Genomic DNA, 16,513 nt, shown 5'->3' with positions numbered 1-16,513 from the left:
TCTGCTATTGAATTTGTTCTGCTACCTTCAGGCACATCATTTGTTCACGCTGTGCTCTGGTTTCTTCCTGTGCTTGCTAAGAGTAAATAACACGTACTTGAATATTTTGTGATGATTATGGAGTATTTTAAATGCGTGAGTGATTTATTTTTCCAGGCTGCCTGCTCAGGTCTAAAGTGAAAGTCTGCTCCTTTGAGATGCTAGGCTTCGTTGTGGTCAACTGACCCCAAATCCTTTAGACGACAGCAGCCACCTAGTTGCTTCTTCTCAGCTCATCTGGCTTACTCTATAGTTGCCGGGCTTATCTTTTGGTCTCCTCTGTTTGCAGAAATGAAATATGTAATTTTATATGTTCATGCTGCTTTTACACTCCCCCACCCCACTCACCCCCTCTAAAAAGATGAAGGCTTTCTTTGGCACAGAGCTGCTTTATCTGTGACACTGATCCCAAGAGACAGTGGAGAGAGGTGACATGGCAAACAAACGGAATTATCTGAGCTTGTTACTATAGTTCCTTTTTGATGATTTGGGTCAGGACCACTAGAGGTTTGAACTAGATTTAGTAAGGTGCAGGCTCTTTGGGGTTTGGCAGGGAGAAGTCAGGGAATATACTGGAAACAGAACACAAAGTACCCTTCCCCTTTCCCCTCCCTGCCTTTTTGTTTGTTTGTTATAGCCTGTGTTACATTAGGCAAGAAGATGCCCCTGTTAGCGAAAGGTGCCAAGCTGAGCGTCTTAGAAGCTAATAAAAATGTTTGTGGATAAGCAACAGTTTTGTTCCTCAGCAGTGGATCACCACGACGCTATTAAATAAGTCTCCGAAGTGCACTAATGGAGTTAACGGAAAGGTTTCTTTTGTTTTGAACTAAAATACAGTGTATTACATTATTTCTAGTGAAGTTAAAAGCAGTTTCTAAACAAGCCTAGGAAGGTGTGAAGCTAGAGGACCCATGAAATATGTTACTCCTTAGTTGTAGCTTTGGTGGCAGCAGGAAGAACTTCAGACACAGGAACACAGTGTAACCTTTCAGTTTTGAAACGCTGCTAGGTCTTCCCGTTCTATAAATGATCAAAGAAACATTTGGGTAAATACTGCTCCCAAACCTTACTTGGCTTTAAGAGTGCTGGGTCCAACTTCCGTTTGTTAGTTCAAGGAAACAAGCAGCCAGGGACTCTAATTTGGGGTCTTCATTCTTGGACAGGGTCATCAACACACCAAAACATTACTTGCAGGTGCCCCAGCTGCAGCAACTTCCAACAAAGGCAGAGCTTTCCCCGATGCCTTTTAGAAACAGGGAGCCAGGAACCTGCCAGGCTTGGGGAACTGGGCGGGGAGGTGGGGAGGAGTTGGTGGTAACTTTCCCCCCCTAGATTCCTGTCCGCTTTGCAGCTCCTGTGAAGCAGGGTGGAGGTCCTTGGGGTGGGGGTCTGGCTGGCCGGCTCTAAATGTAAATAGGAAGCCAAGCAGCTCAGCAAGTAACAGTTAAGAAATGGCAGTCTCCATCTCTGGCAAGGACTTGGTCCAAGTGTCCGAAGGTACGAAAGGGATGAGGGTCACCCCCGGGTCAATCTGCACAACCTGGTGAAAGTCCCTCCGGGGGGGGCGTGAATGAGGGGCCCAGAGGCAAAGACTAAGGCGAGGAAAGACCAGAAGAACCGCGGACACTACCTTGGAGGGACGGGGAGGCTTCAGGTACCGCCTTGGAAATTATCTCCCCTGGCCCAAAAGTCTTAAAATCGTTTCCGCCATGATAAGGAGCCGCGACCAAACGGGAGGCGGGGACGCGCGCCACGCGGATGCGCGCTCCCTTTGTCCCACCTCCTGGCCGGCCCGCTCATTGGGAGGAGGGAGCGCGCTTCGGAGAGAACGCGCCGCAGCAGTGCGTATGTGCTCCGGGTGGAAACTGGAGCCGGCGGCGGCGGCGTTCCGGCGGCGGAGAGGACGGGGGAGGCGGGAAGGCTGCGCGCCGCCCGCTCCTCCCCACCCCCCGCCTCGGCCCTGAAGGGGCTGGATGGGCGAGTTGGGCGCGATGGCTCGATCCTGGGCGGCGGCGGCGGCGGCGGCGGCGGCGGCGGCTGGAGGCGGTGGCGCGTCCTCCTCCTTGCCCCGGCGCCGGCGGTGATCCGAGAGAGTGGCCGCGGCCCCCGATGAGACTGCTCGCGGGCTGGCTGTGTCTGAGCCTGGCGTCCGTGTGGCTGGCGCAGAGGATGTGGACCCTGCGGAGCCCGCTCACCCGCTCCCTGTACGTGAACATGACGAGCGGCCCCGGCGGGCCGGCGGCGGCCGCCGCGGGCGGCAGGAAGGAGAACCACCAGGTACTGGGCCGAACCCGGGCCCGGCGGGGCGGGGCCGTGGCGGCCGACCTTCCCGCGCTCAGCCTGGCTATTGTGCGGGGCGTCGCGACGAGAGGCCCCCCCGGGCCTCGCCCTGTCGCCCCGGCCTCTCACAAAGTTTCCCCCCGTCTTCCCGGCCGGGCGCTCGGTCCCGGCCCGGCGACTCCTTTTGTTCCGCGGCGCGGGCGGAGGACGGCCTCCCTATCCCTCCCCGGCCCCGGCGTGCGCGGCCCGGAGCCCCGCATTGTTCCTGGGTCCCCGGCGGTGATTGCAGGCGCTCCGCCACCTCTGCGTCCGCTCCCGGCGGCGGGACGGAGGAACTTTGGGGTCGGCGCGTGGCGACTGGGACCCATCTGACACCGGGGCCTGAGAGCTAGATGATCGGACCAAACCCATTACCCCGGACAACCTTCATCAGCTCCGAGAATCACACCGAAAAGCCGGTGCCTCTTTTTGCCTGGTTGAATTTCTGAACGTACAAAAGGTCATAAAGAAATTTAACCGTGCTTCGTGAGCCATTTAACTCTCTTGGCTCGTTCCGGTGACATTTTCCCTAAGCCCTTAAAAATGTGTTTGACAGGTCGTCACTCCCATCCTATCGAGCCTTCCCCTGCTACTAAAGAGAGATCGCCTTTAAACTTTGATTTTGGTATCTGACCGCAGAGATGTGATAATAAGAAAGGTGATGTAAGCTTCTACTGGAAGGGTTATTAGAACTGGGCAGGAGTGAATTCTTTAAAAAGTTGTAGTTGTGCACTGTGAACGATGGCGGTGTGGCTCGTTGGGTAGACTTTTCATTAGCTTAGTTTTGTGCCACTTAAATATGTGCATTTGTAGTATTAAGAGTGAGATATTTCATATTTGACCGTAATGTAGTTGGAGGTTAACGTGACTATTGCAAGGAGGCTTTTGAACTCTGCCAGAGTGTTCGTTTATAATAGCTAGCATTTGTAGTACATTTTGCCTTCCCAGAGAGCAGTAGCTAATTAGTTCCCATCTTGTGTCTCATAATTTTCATAGTTTTCTCATTTTCCTATGTCATTTTTCTTGTTGTGCCAGGTGTTCAGAGTTTACACCGAAGTTAATTTCATGTGTTCTAATGAAACTAAAGAATTATCTAAGGAGATAAGGCTATTCATTCAGAGAAGTATTTATTTTTCTTTAAAAAATATTTATAGTGGCCTTTTTCTATTTTTAAAGGAAATCATAAATTTCCATAAAATTTTTTAAAATTTATAATCCCACAGCTATTGCACTTTGTTAGGTAATCACTCCTATGACATTGTTAGGAATGCACATAAAGTTAGTCGGTGTGATCTTAACTTGTAAACCACATTGTTTGCTACAGATTGATCAGTCAGTTTTAGAGTTGTACTGTAGTGATAATGTAGTTACCAAAATGTCATATATCTGTAAGGAACATGGATAATGGTGTAAAACAATGAATAGAAATGTCATTTTTAACAGTTGGTAGAAATAAGTTTCTGGGTAGGATAAAAAGGAGGCTTATTTCCATTGACATGGAATTATGGTAGAGTCTCTTGGCTGTAGGTGTTTATTACAACGCTTGTGATTACCTCTACTGCAGTACACTTGATGTTTTCAGTGCTCAAAAAAGAAATAGACATATTATAAAACTGAAAAACTGTTTAAGTAACTTGATTTTTATGGGGCCTAGGTAGAATTATAGCTGTAGACATAGCCTCAGAATATGTCCTAACAAGATATCTCTGAAGGTCTTCTAATTGTATACCTTTATCAAGTTGAATCTGCCAGGTTCTAAAGGAAAAGTAATGCCTCATTTACTTCATTAGGCTCCTGAGATACTAAAGTATGTGTGTACATGTGTACATGTGTGTGTTCTAACCAGTTGCACCTGACAGCTTGGCAGCTAATTTCTCTGAAGACTAATCTGGTGGTTTCTGAATATTAGGTGGGCAGGGGGAGATTGGCTCTTTTCCTTAGAACAATCAATCCAGACATTATTTTGAGTTGATACATGCACATTATGAAAATATTGTCCATGAATAAAGATTAAAATGAACAAAAGAAACATGTATAGAAACCACAGTGAAATAGGAGACTGTTCTCTCTGCAGCGTGGCTGAGTTGATGATTTGTTACCTGCTTTATATTTCAGGATCCTGGGTTTGCCTTATAAACTTAGTTGCTTGTGAAGTAACTTAACCCTAAAGGCTTTTCCTCCCTTCAAATTAATAGTTCATACTGGGTCTTCTGGTGTTCATTTGGGTATGTGGCTTCCATAGCCAGCCACATCTGGTTCTTTTGCAGTTGCATGAAAGTGGGGTTATGGATTTGATTGAACCGTACTTAGCACAAGTTTTCCTTATGGTTATTATTATTATTTTTTTAAGTTTTATTTTTTAAAATTTTTATTTATTTTTTTTGTGGTATGCGGGCCTCTCACTGTTTTGGCCTCTCCAGTTGCGGAGCACAGGCTCCGGACGCGCAGGCTCAGTGGCCATGGCTCACGGGATCTTCCCGGACCGGGGTACGAGCCTGTGTCCCCTGCATCGGCAGGCGGACTCTCAACCACTGCACTACCAGGGAAGCCCTCCTTATGGTTATTTTGATTAAGAAGTTATGGTGGTAGATTCTGTGTTTAAGACAGACCTTGGGCAATGTTTGTTCTTTAAAAATAGCTATTTAGTTACTATAGCCTTGAGAGGCAAGGCTCCTTTGAGCTAAAGCAGCTCTAAAACTATAGTCGCAGCACCATTTTAATAACTCGGTTTGGTGTGCTAGCTTCAAAACTGGGATTTATGTTTCACTTTGGGAAATCGAGAAGCAAGGGAGGGCTTCTCTCAGAGCAGGGATGGATATGGCTTGCATGCCAAATTGGGCTCACTGACTTTTTTGTACAGACTGTGAAGTAAGAGTAGTTTTATACTTTTAAATGGTTGCAAAAAATACATAATCTTTTGTAATATGTGAAAATCTTCTTACATGAAATTCAGATTTCAGTATCCACAAATAAAGTTGTGTTAGAACAGAGCCACCAAATTTGTTTACCTATCATCTGTGAGAGCTTCCAGATACAGTGGCACAGTTGCATGGTTGCTACTTTATGACCTACAAGCCTAGAATATTTACTGTCTGGCCCTTTACAGAAAAAGGAGTTTCCTCCAGAGAAACTTTCCAGCTTCCTTAATCAGCAGCACATTCTTTTTTTTTAAGCCGCACATTCTTAATCACAGATTGCAAGGTGGGTAGTTTGACTTACGGGGAAGAAATTGAGGCAGACAGTGAGAAACTAGATATGTGACTTTTCAATATTGGCTGACCCGGAACTTACAAAGAAGATAACAGCAACAAAAACTTTGGATCTAGTCTTTTTGAGGCATTGCACCTAGTACTTAAAGTTAATGCAACTATTAAAGAGCTATTGAAACTCTTAAAGGACTCTTAGGCCCCACTAACTAGGTTCTTGATAATAACAGTTATTCAGCAGCTTCTCAATTGATGGAGTGAAAAAAGGATTTTTATCGAACTCCTTGGAGCCAGGCCAGGACTGTTTCTGCAGGTGACATACTGCAAGGTTTTTTTTTAAAAGCACAGATAACATTATCTGGAGTTAATAAGGTGTGACATAAACTTGCAAATATGTGTATATCTGACATTTTATTTTTTCACCTTCTTATATAAACTTGAACTGTGCTTTGCCATAAGCAGTGGTGGATTTAAGATAGAATTGAAATGATTTGGATTTTTTTCCAAATGAAAAAACACTTGGACATCACAGCGAAAGATCAAAGGTTATGCTAAAGGACAGATTCTGTCTGATGTCCCTCACTCCCCAGTTACCTTATGGAGGTGGACCCAAGTCAGGCATGAGTTATCAGTGCTCAGAGGGGCCAGTCAGCTAGCCAGACAGACACTGATGGATAGGTTCGTGTCCTCCTCTGAGCTGCCTTTGAAAGTCTGGAGGCCTTTGCAGCCGAATACCAAAGAGATTTTGAAAAGGGTTTCTTCCTTCCTTATAACCTGTGTTGAAACCCTAAACAAGTGTTTGCTTCAGTTTTACAGAACACAGGGATGCTCTGTTCTTCTGGATATACCAGAGGCCTTTATGTTCCCCTCTGAAGGTGCCCTAGGGGACCCAGGTACTTCCAGTAAAAGAGTTTTTTAGACCCTCTGAAGCGTGGTTAAAATCTTAGGATTGTAAAATACAAACAGTGAGTGAGTATTTGAAATAAAGATTGCCAGTAATTTATTCATTACATCAGAGCTGAAGCAATTTAATCTAATCTGTATAAGTTGTTTCCCTCCATGGACGTGAAGGTGCCTTGTTACTCTGCACTTTGAAATCTCACATAAAGAGGTTGTTGGTTTAGGTTTGTGTCATTTGTAGAAAAAGAATGAATGATTTGAATATCTCCTCCTAAGCTGTACTTATACACAAGGTGTCAATGATTAAACGTCTGGACTGACACGATTGCATTGTAGAACTGAGAATGTGATTTTTGACTCCTTAGCTGTCAAGGTCAATGTCGTCAGGCTTGGTCTTACCACCTGCTGTAGTAGAAAAGATTCTGCTGGACCCCGTCAGTGGAGCCTTTCTGGTTGTTTTTAGTGGTACTGAATATCTCAGGTCTTTGCTTACTCATTTCTTTTGAGAATGGCTGGGTGCCCAGACCTACAGTGTGGTTTTTGGGCATTCCCTTGAACTGCAGTTCTCTGACTGGCTTTTGTGGACCTTGGACAGGAAGGGAAAGAAAATCAAGTTATTTTGCTTCTATTAAGTGTCAGGTACTTTAAATATATTATCCTCTCTAATCCTCATAACAACTCTTGGATGTGGTATATCCCCATTTTACAGACAGAAGATTGAGGCTGAGCAATGAAACTTGCCCAAGAGCACAGTTAATAGATGGCAGAGTTGGATTTTGAAACCCCGCTCTGTCTGGTTTCAAGGCCCAGGCTTTTCCCACTGTTTCATGGTATCTCTCCTAGGAATCCTTGTTGTCTGAGGGGCTGTGAAAGTAGACTGCCTTCTTAATGGCAGACTGTCCCCATTCTAGTGGACGTCTGTGTAGACATTGAAATTATGTAGCTGTGTGCAAAAACCAAGTTGTTCTTGCAGTTTGTGAGTTAGATAAAGATGGGACAAGTGCTTGAAGTTCTGGCTTTCATCCAGTTTGTGCATGCTTAGGTCAAGTTTAACACTGAAAAAAAAAATCTTACCTGTGGTGTCTTTCTTGTGACACCAGCCAATTCTCTGACACTAACTAGGTGTTCTACAATTCAGTTCTGTTTGACACTACCCGGAGTCAACAGCCCAGAGACTTAAGGGCTCCTTCCTGCATGCCAGCTACAAGTTGAGGGTCCACAGTCTACCCATGCTTCTGTCGGACTTGTTTATCAACTCTGTGTTTTCCACAACCCCCATCAGGTTAGATAACTTGCTGAAATGACTCACAGAGCTTAGGAAAACACTTTACCTCTGCTTATGGTTTATTATAGAGGATACAACTCAGGAACAGCCAAGTGGAACAGATGCATAGGGCAAGGGGGTTGGGGGTTGGAGAGGGTGGCACAGAGCCTCCGTGCCCTGTCCAGGTAAGCCACCCTCCCAGCATATCAATGTGTTCAGCCACCTGGAAGCACCCAGAACCCTGTCTTTTAGGAGTTTTATGGAGGTTTCATTACCAAGGCATGACTGATGAAATCTTTGGCCTTTGGTGATTGAACTCCATCTCTAGCTTCTCTCCCCTCCCTGGATGTTAGTGGTGGGGCTGAAAGTTCCACCCTGCCCTCCCGGTCATCTCGTGAGCATACAAAAGGTGTTTTATCACTCCTGAGTTTCTCTAAGGTTTTTAGGAGCTCTGTGTTGGGAACTGGCGACAAATACCAAATATTTATTTATTTATTTATTTATTTATTTATTTATTTTTTTTTTGCGGTACGCGGGCCTCTCACTGTTGTGGCCTCTCCCGTTGCGGAGCACAGGCTCCGGACGCGCAGGCTCAGCAGCCATGGCTCATGGGCCCAGCCGCTCCGCGGCATGTGGGATCCTCCCGGACCGGGGCACGAACCCGTGTCCCCTGCATCAGCAGGCGGAGTCTCAACCACTGCGCCACCAGGGAAGCCCCAAATATTTATTTTTTATTAAAATCAGGAAGTTGGTTTTTTAAAATAACTTTCTAATTCTACTAATGTGCTCAAGTCCTTTGTATTTTGGAAGAAGAGACTATTATATCATATACCACGTGTTTGACTAGTTGAGGAACTCAAAAAAATAATTTCAGAAAAACTTTTAACTGTATCCCTCAGTCTGATAAGCAGATATAATTTTATAGGAAAATTGCATTTCTACTTTAAAGGAATGATTCATCAAACAAGGTTATATAAAGATGAGGAGATTTCCATGGCCTTAATGAAATCTTTAAGACATGACTTAACACTTCGTTATGTTGATTAGCTGATACCCTGTCATGTCTACCTGATTTGGCTCTTTATTGTTTGGCTAATTATTAGTATCTCTACAGTCTTGTTGCTAGTAGGGAGAACATTGCTATTTACTGTAACCTCTTTTAGAAGATGTTATGTTTAGTTATCACATCCTATTTCACACTTGGCATCAGCAGATGACTGCATGGCATAACTCTGGCTTGATTAGACTTTGTTATTTCAAAGATTTCCTTACTTATTTCCATTGAACAAAATTCAAGCAAACTTTAAAGGGAGATGCTAGCTCATAAGATGCTTTTTCAGACGCTCTGGTCTCCAGCTGAGGAGTACAGCCCTACAGTAGGGCTGGCACACAGTCCTTCCAATGTGAACCTTTAACAGGCATGATACTTTGTTCTTGCCTGTGCACATTTGTCTCTGTAGTCTTTGAGGAGCACACGTTCAAAGAACTCACCTGCTTGAACATGTGCAGAAGCCTACAGACAGGCCACTTAGTGAGAGCTCATTACAGCTTTTCATTTAAGCTGGGTTGTCTGGAGAGAGGTAACTCCAGGGGGACTGCCACATGGTTGCATGGGCTCCTGCGCTGACTTTCTGTCAACATCTTAAGGGCAAGGTGACTACGTATTTAAGACCTGAAGGTCCTGGCCAAGATCACGATGACATTACTTGTTTCTCTGGGTTTCTGATTTTTTCCCTCCTCTGGAATGTAAGTTCCTGGAGGCCAGTGAGTCCATCTTTAATTTTCCCTAGACCACTTTTGAGCTGGGATGGTTAGGAAATGCTAATGAAATTTTCTGGGTAAGCCCATTTAGGGGTTCTTAAGCAGTGGTGATTTTGTACCTTCAGGGACACTTGGCAATGTCTGGGACATTTTGGGTTGTCATAACTGGAGGGTGCTACTGGCATCTGATGGGTACTGGCTAAGGATGCTGCTAAACATCCTACAGTGCACAAGGCAGCCCCCATAACAAGGATTGTCCAGCTCCAAATGTCAATAGTGCTGAGGTTGAGAAACCCTGGCCTAGTGTAATTCAGTTGCCATCTAGATCGGATTATCTTTAGACACATTCAGTCAGTCTAACTGGCCAGAATAGTTCTGCTTTCTCAGACAGATACACTGGGTAGACTGAAGCAAAGAGTAGCTTCTTTGAAAGAAACGCATAAAAAAACCACATGCACCTAGAACAGGAGCTTGAATCAGCTGGGAGTGCTCAGAAACCCCAGGCTTCCTATTCATTCAGAAGCTATAAGGTGGGAAATGAAATGTGAAGTGCTCTGCCAGGTGCCTGGTACAAGGTAGGCACTCGGTGTGTTCCTTCATTGCTTGCTCTGCTAATGCAGTTTTGTGGTGGGTGGGTAGCTTAACTACTATTTGCAGAATTGGGTTTAAGCAAGGCCTTGCAAAAACCTTGAAGTTTTAGAAATTGATGAAACCCAGTGACACCTGTCTCCATGGTTATCCTTGTGTTCTCTCCAGGATTTTACTAGAAACTCTAACTTTTATCTGTTAGACTGCCTGTGATTTTTAACAATAATTGTTAAACAGATGAACATTTATTGTTCGTCCGTATCTGTGCCAGTCACTGAAGTCAGTCATTGTCCCTCACCTTTTATGGAGCTTTCTGTCTACCTGGGAAGATAGACACCGGACATGCAATTATATACAGGTATTCAGTTCAGTGGTTATAAATGTTACTGAGGAGACTTGGGAGATGTGAGAGAGTATTAGAACAGGGGATCCATCCTAGTCTGGAAGTTCAAGGGAAACTTACTTGAAGAAATATTTAGGCTTAGGTCAGTTGGGGTGGTGGGAAATGTAGGAGACAGCAAATACCATGCGAAACAGCCTTGGGAAAGGAGCCTTCCAGAAAAAGAAAGACATAGTGAGTGGCTGGGTGTTATGGATCGGTAGGGAGTGTTGTGAGGTGAGGCTGTGGACACAGAATGGACAAATCCTGTAGGGCCTTGTCAGCCATATTAAGTATTTTGGATATTAAGACTTCTCTGAAGCAGGGTATTGACATGATTAGATTTGCATCTGAAATTTGCATTTTTAAAGAGATATGCTTGACCACTTAAGTTTTCTAAGTATGCAATTCAGTGCTTATTAGTATAGTCACAAAGGTGTACAACCATCATCACTTTCTAATTTTAGAACATTTTCATCACTCGATACAGAAACCCCATATTCATTAGCAGACACTCCCCATTGCCTCCTCTCCCCAAACCCTTGGTAACCGTGATCTACTTTCTACTTTCTGTCTCTGGACCTGCCTGTTCTGGACAATTCATGTAAATGAAATCATGTAATTTGTGGCCTTTTGTGACTGGTGTATTTCACTTAGCATAATATTCATAGTTCATGTTGTCTCATGAATCAGTACCTCATTCCTTCTTATGGTTGAAATAATATTCCGTTGTATGGATCAATCACATGTTGTTTATCCATTCATCAGTTGATGGACATTGGGGCTGTTTCCACTTTTTGGTAGTTGTGAATAATGCTGCTATGGGGTTGACATTAGTATCATACAAACGGTCAGGAGGAACATGGAATTCAACCTTCATCTTTAAAGAGAAGGGCATTACTCCTTTTTATTCTGTAGCACATTCTTTTCTGTAAGCATTTTCTTTTCTGAAAGATTTGTATGGCAGTAAAGGTTCAACCACATGTGTTAATGTTGATGAATTGAGAGAAATGCTGTTAAAAACTTGAGTTTTGGGGAGCACTTGAAAGCATTATTTGCAGTTAATGGTGCCAATTCTCGCTTAGTTCTGGAAGTCAGAGTCTGTTATTGTTCTGGTTGTCCATTTACAAGTGGATGCCAAAGAATTCTTAGCTCCTCTGTTCCACTTGAATGACTTCTTGTCCACGTTAATAGAATGTACCTGATTGCCTATTACCAAGGTGATGGCTTTCATCTTGATTAGTCATTTCAGAGAATTAAGAGAAAATAAAAGTTAGAATGGCCTCAGTATTACAGAGTTCAGAATGTGAACCAGGAGGTCAGGCATATAATAAAAAATGGTTTATGACCTGCACTGGGGCATAACTTCAGGCACAATGAGTGTTAAGAATTAGTTAATGATTAAGCATGAACGTTTTCAGACCAAGGAAAAAAGTGTAGGCAGTGAATGTAAGAAGCTTCAAAGCTTATCATGTAGAGTGGGAAAAATAAAAATAGTATCAAGCTGAAGCAGTTTTGGTAAAAGTGTTTAATGGTAAATTAACACAAATCAGTCAACAATTGGAAAGATTTGGTTTATCAAGTCAGGGCACAGAGTTCGTAAAAAGATTAGTTAATCTTTGAAATCTTAATGTGCCTGTCTGCTTCTTTGTATTGGTTTGTAACTGGTTCCTTTCAATGTTAGTGTCGGGAATATTACCCAAGATTTCATTCAATGTTTAGCAAGCTTAGGATGACTGTAAGATTGGTCCATCAATTGTGCAAGCAGTTACAGGACACCTACTGCTGATGAATGGTCGTGTTTGTCAGGGGGAAGCAGGTTACTTTTGGCTACTCATTGGGAGAGATTGATTGTTTCTTAGTGGATAACAGATTAATAGTAACTGGTCTACTCTGCAGTTTCATCATGGTACTTAATGGACTTACTTTTATTTATCAGGCCATGTCAGAGGACTTTATCTCATGGCTATTATTATTACAGCAGTCTCATGTGTCCGGTCCTATATTGAGGATTGGCCTGCATTAACTTGCTTAATCCTCTAAATAACCTACCAGGATAGATAGAAACCAGTGACATCTCTAGTCTACAGATGAATTTACAGCGGCTCAGAGATTAAGTGACTTGTGTGAGCTCATACACAGGAATGGCTGAGCCAGGACTTGAAGATGAGCTCACTCTACAGGCTGCTTACCCCCTTCTCTGGTATACTAACGCTAGATGAAAATGGGACACATTTATTACGGAAGATTACATTTCATCCACAGTTGAGGTTCTTGAATTTTGTTCTAAAAGTGTGTTCTGGTTAGAGCCTATTCCTAGAAATCTGGTTCTTAGCATGTTATTACTTTGTCTTCTCATTGGTTGCATGTGACCTTAAGTAACTTCTTAATCTTTCTCAAGCATACTTGGCTCCTGTCTAGTAGAATGTTATATGACCTGGTAAAGCACACCTCAGTGTTCCTAAAGGTCCCTATTTAGCCCACAAGAAGAAGCACAGCTTAATCTGGTCACTGGAATATTAAATTCTGCTGTTCCTCCTCCGCTTACTTGATTTGTCTGGTGGTTTCGAGTTAAATCATTGCATTGAGTGACTGTTTTCTTATCTAAAAACAAGGTTAATGTTGGTAGTTATTGCCTTATGTTGAATCCCAGTGAAGGAGAGGCCAACAGTTTTCCTAATCTTGGGGTACAGGGGGATATAGTGACAGAGTTTTGGGCCAGGAGTCAGAGCACTTGGACGGTGGCCTGGCTCTGTCACTTACTGAGCTGCATGACCCGGAAGCCTCTTCACCCTTCCCCCACTCTCTCTGCGTACCCTGAAGGTAATGAGAATTAAGCCAGAAATTATGTATGAGGAAATACTTTATACCTTATAGGTCATATAAGAGATGATGATTATTCTTAAAGTGCCATGAGATTATAACATTTGGAAATCTTAGATTTAATTTAGTCTTCTATTTTTTGTTTTTGGACTTCTTAGATGACGCTTCAGTTGTATGTTTTCATTTTTTTCCTTCTTTCTTTTTAGTGGTATGCGTGCAACAGAGAGAAATTATGTGAATCACTCCAGGCTGTCTTTGTTCAGAGTTACCTTGATCAAGGAACACAGATCTTCTTAAACAACAGCATTGAGAAATCGGGCTGGCTGTTTATCCAGTTATATCACTCTTTTGTGTCGTCTGTTTTTAGCCTGTTTATGTCTAGAACATCTATCAATGGGTAAGTGAATCTTGGATACTTTTTTCTTTATCCTTAGGTCTAAAAAAAGAAAAGGAAAACGAAAAGTTACCTTGTTGAGATGTTGACCACCTCTACAGCTACAACACTTCTAGTCAGAATCCTTGGCACAGTGTCTCAGCCGCTGCAATTATGCTTTTAAAATTCACTGTAACTTGATCTTGATAAACAGCCTCATTGGTCTGTATTTCTGTGATGGGAATCACAGTGCTTCCCACTTTGATGTGCACAGGAATCACCTGGGTATCTGGTTAAAAGGCAGATTCTGAGTCAGTAGGTCTGGGGTGGGACCAGAGATTTTGCATTTTTAACATGTTCCAGGTGATGCCTATGCTGATCTATTAGAGAGGAGCAAGATGGTTGGAACCAGGCCCTTAACACAGGCTGAAAAGTAAGACCTTTGCCTTAAGCACACTTCCCAGGAGCAAGTTTTTTTGGGAAGGATCTAATTCAGCCCAGCAGTGGATGGTGGCTTGTTCGAGTGAAGGGTTCTCCATCTGTTCTTTCTTTCTTTCTTTTTTAAAATATTTATTTATTTATTTGGTTGTGCTGGGTCTTAGTTGCGGCAGGCGGGCTCCTTAGTTGTGGCACGTGGGCTTCTTAGTTGTAGCATGTGGGCTCTTAGTTGCGGCATGCATGTGGGATCTGGTTCCCTGACCAGGGATCGAACCCAGGCCCCCTGCATTGGGAGTGTGGAGTCTTAACCATTGTGCCACCAGGGAAGTCCCTCCATCTATTCTTACATATTGTTTAGACTCACCAGAATTTTGTAAACATTGTGGAATTCTCTATCCCTAGAGTGGTTCTCTCATATAAGTCTATGGAAGAAACTTTAGGAATATTTTTATCCTTTCTTGGCCAAATTTTCAGACACCGCAAAGCCTAAGAATCCAGAACTCCAAAGAGAAAAGCAGCAGGGCTCAGTGCTTGAAAAGCCTGTTGGACCACTTGAAGCCACTGGCTGGGCCCACTTTTTCTTCCCTTGAGGTTTGGAGCCAGCTTCTACTGAATGTCTGGATCCCCAGTCTATCATCTGGTCCTTAAATATGTTTTCAGGAACCATGAGCCGTTTCTCAAGATTTCTTCATTGTTTATATGAAATTGCCTTAAATTTGCTTTAGCAAACAGTTGTTATTTTTGTATTGGTAGTTGAGTTTAAACAACTTGGTCTGACATTTTGTTTCTAAAATTCACGGCATTGAATTTCTGTTCTGTACCATTTATTTTTTCGCTGGGAAAGCAGACAAGTCACCGCAGCAGTGATTTTTAACCTTTTTGGGGCCCTGTACCTCTTTGAAAGTGATATAAAGTAGAAATTCTCTCTTCAAATAGTCCTTACATTCAGCATTTTGCATATAATTTAGGGAGATTTCAAACTCTAAACCGCTTCCCCCTACCTCTACCCTGTTCACCCCTGGTTAAAATTCTCTGCTCTGGGATTTCACAATTTGGTCAAAGGGGCAATAAGATTAATAAATCCGTTTTGGCTTATCTTATCCACAGCTCTTCTGCTTTTCTTTTTTAAATAACCCTCATCCCCACCCCTTCATCCCCCCTTGGCACCCTTCTCCCCCAACAAAACAAAAACATCTCTTGCCCTGTGTCCTATTCTCAGCTGGAAGCTTAACTTTGAGCCCATTGGGAATTTCCGTCTATGGCAATGGAAGCTTATTACCACAAGTGGCTGTCTCTTATAGAAATAATTACTATGGTAACCTTTTTTTAAAGAATATTTATTTATTTTTTTTGTGGGTTTTTTTGGCTGCGTTGGGTCTTAGTTGGGGCATGCGGGATCTTTGTTGCGGAATGCGAGATCTTTTCCATGCGGTGCGTGGGCTCTTTGTTGAGGCTTGCGGGCTTCTCTCTAGTTGTGGCGTGAGGGTTTTCTCTCTCTGGTCGTGGCACATGGGCTCCAGAGGCCGTGGGCACTGTAGTTTGTGGCACCCAGGCTCTCACATTAAGGTGTGGGAGCTCAGTAGTTGTGGCTCGTGGGCTTAGTTGCCCCGCGGCATGTGGGATCTTAGTTCCCTGACCAGGGATCGAGCCGTGTCCCCTGCATTGGAAGGCAGATTCTTTACCACCGGACCACCGGGGAAGCCCCTATGGTAACCTTCTTGAATTAAAAAGATAAGGTACTTATCGACGTCCTTTACTGGGAAGGGGAAGACCAAGTAAGGAGAGACTTGATAGCTGTTTTTAGAGTTTATTTTATAAGGAAGATATTTGTAAGGAGGTTTATCTCCTCTGTAGACTCTAAATCTAGAGAGAACTTAGAGAACGTAGGATGGTTTTTTACACACACACACACACACACACACACACACACACACACCAAAAAAAATACATCGACATCACTAACTTTGGGAGTTAAAGACAAATTAGAGAGCCATACCTCTCGGTGGTATGTGTTTGCTGGAAACCTTGTACTGAGCAAAAGTCAGTGTCTTGGTATTTTAAGTGGGGTAATTCTTCATTGTGTGGGACTGTCCCACACATTGCAGGAAGTCTGACTTTTCTGACCTTGCCCTCTAAGTGACAGTAGCACCCTCAAGTAATTGTGACCACCCAAAACTCTTCCCACCTACTCCCAGGGCTTCCTAGAGACCAAAATTCATCTGGGCTCGATGAATTTAGATTTTTTTTTTCTTTTGGCAGTTTAAATCTTTTTGTGTAGCCTCTGTTGCTCATGATCTTTGGAAATAGGGCAATGCTTCTCTCTCTGGTGCCTTTCAACCTGAGCTTTGACCTCAGATGACCTCTAGCTCTAGAATTTTATGATTATCATGTCAAGGGTCCTTAGACTCCAACGAGATGGCTAG

General features: G+C 43.5%; 1 protein-coding gene across 2 annotated transcripts in view; it reads left to right on the top strand.

The window, feature by feature from the left end:
• Positions 1 to 1,961: 1,961 nt before the first annotated feature.
• Positions 1,962 to 16,513, top strand: part of METTL9 (methyltransferase 9, His-X-His N1(pi)-histidine) — a 43,622-nt gene continuing 29,070 nt past the window's right edge. The window contains exons 1-2 of one of the 2 annotated variants that reach the window (XM_065892480.1): positions 1,962 to 2,316; positions 13,486 to 13,676. In XM_065892480.1, the coding sequence (XP_065748552.1) occupies positions 2,149 to 2,316; positions 13,486 to 13,676 (359 nt within the window). In that variant the 5' untranslated portion in view covers positions 1,962 to 2,148. The remainder of the gene's footprint in view (positions 2,317 to 13,485; positions 13,677 to 16,513) is intronic. The other variant, XM_065892481.1, reaches the window with a different exon arrangement.

Source organism: Phocoena phocoena, chromosome 15, assembly GCF_963924675.1.
Source record: "Phocoena phocoena chromosome 15, mPhoPho1.1, whole genome shotgun sequence".
NCBI classification, from domain to species: Eukaryota; Metazoa; Chordata; class Mammalia; order Artiodactyla; family Phocoenidae; genus Phocoena; species Phocoena phocoena.
Note: the sequence above shows the minus strand (reverse complement) of the source record. Positions and strands in the feature narration are given on the sequence as shown.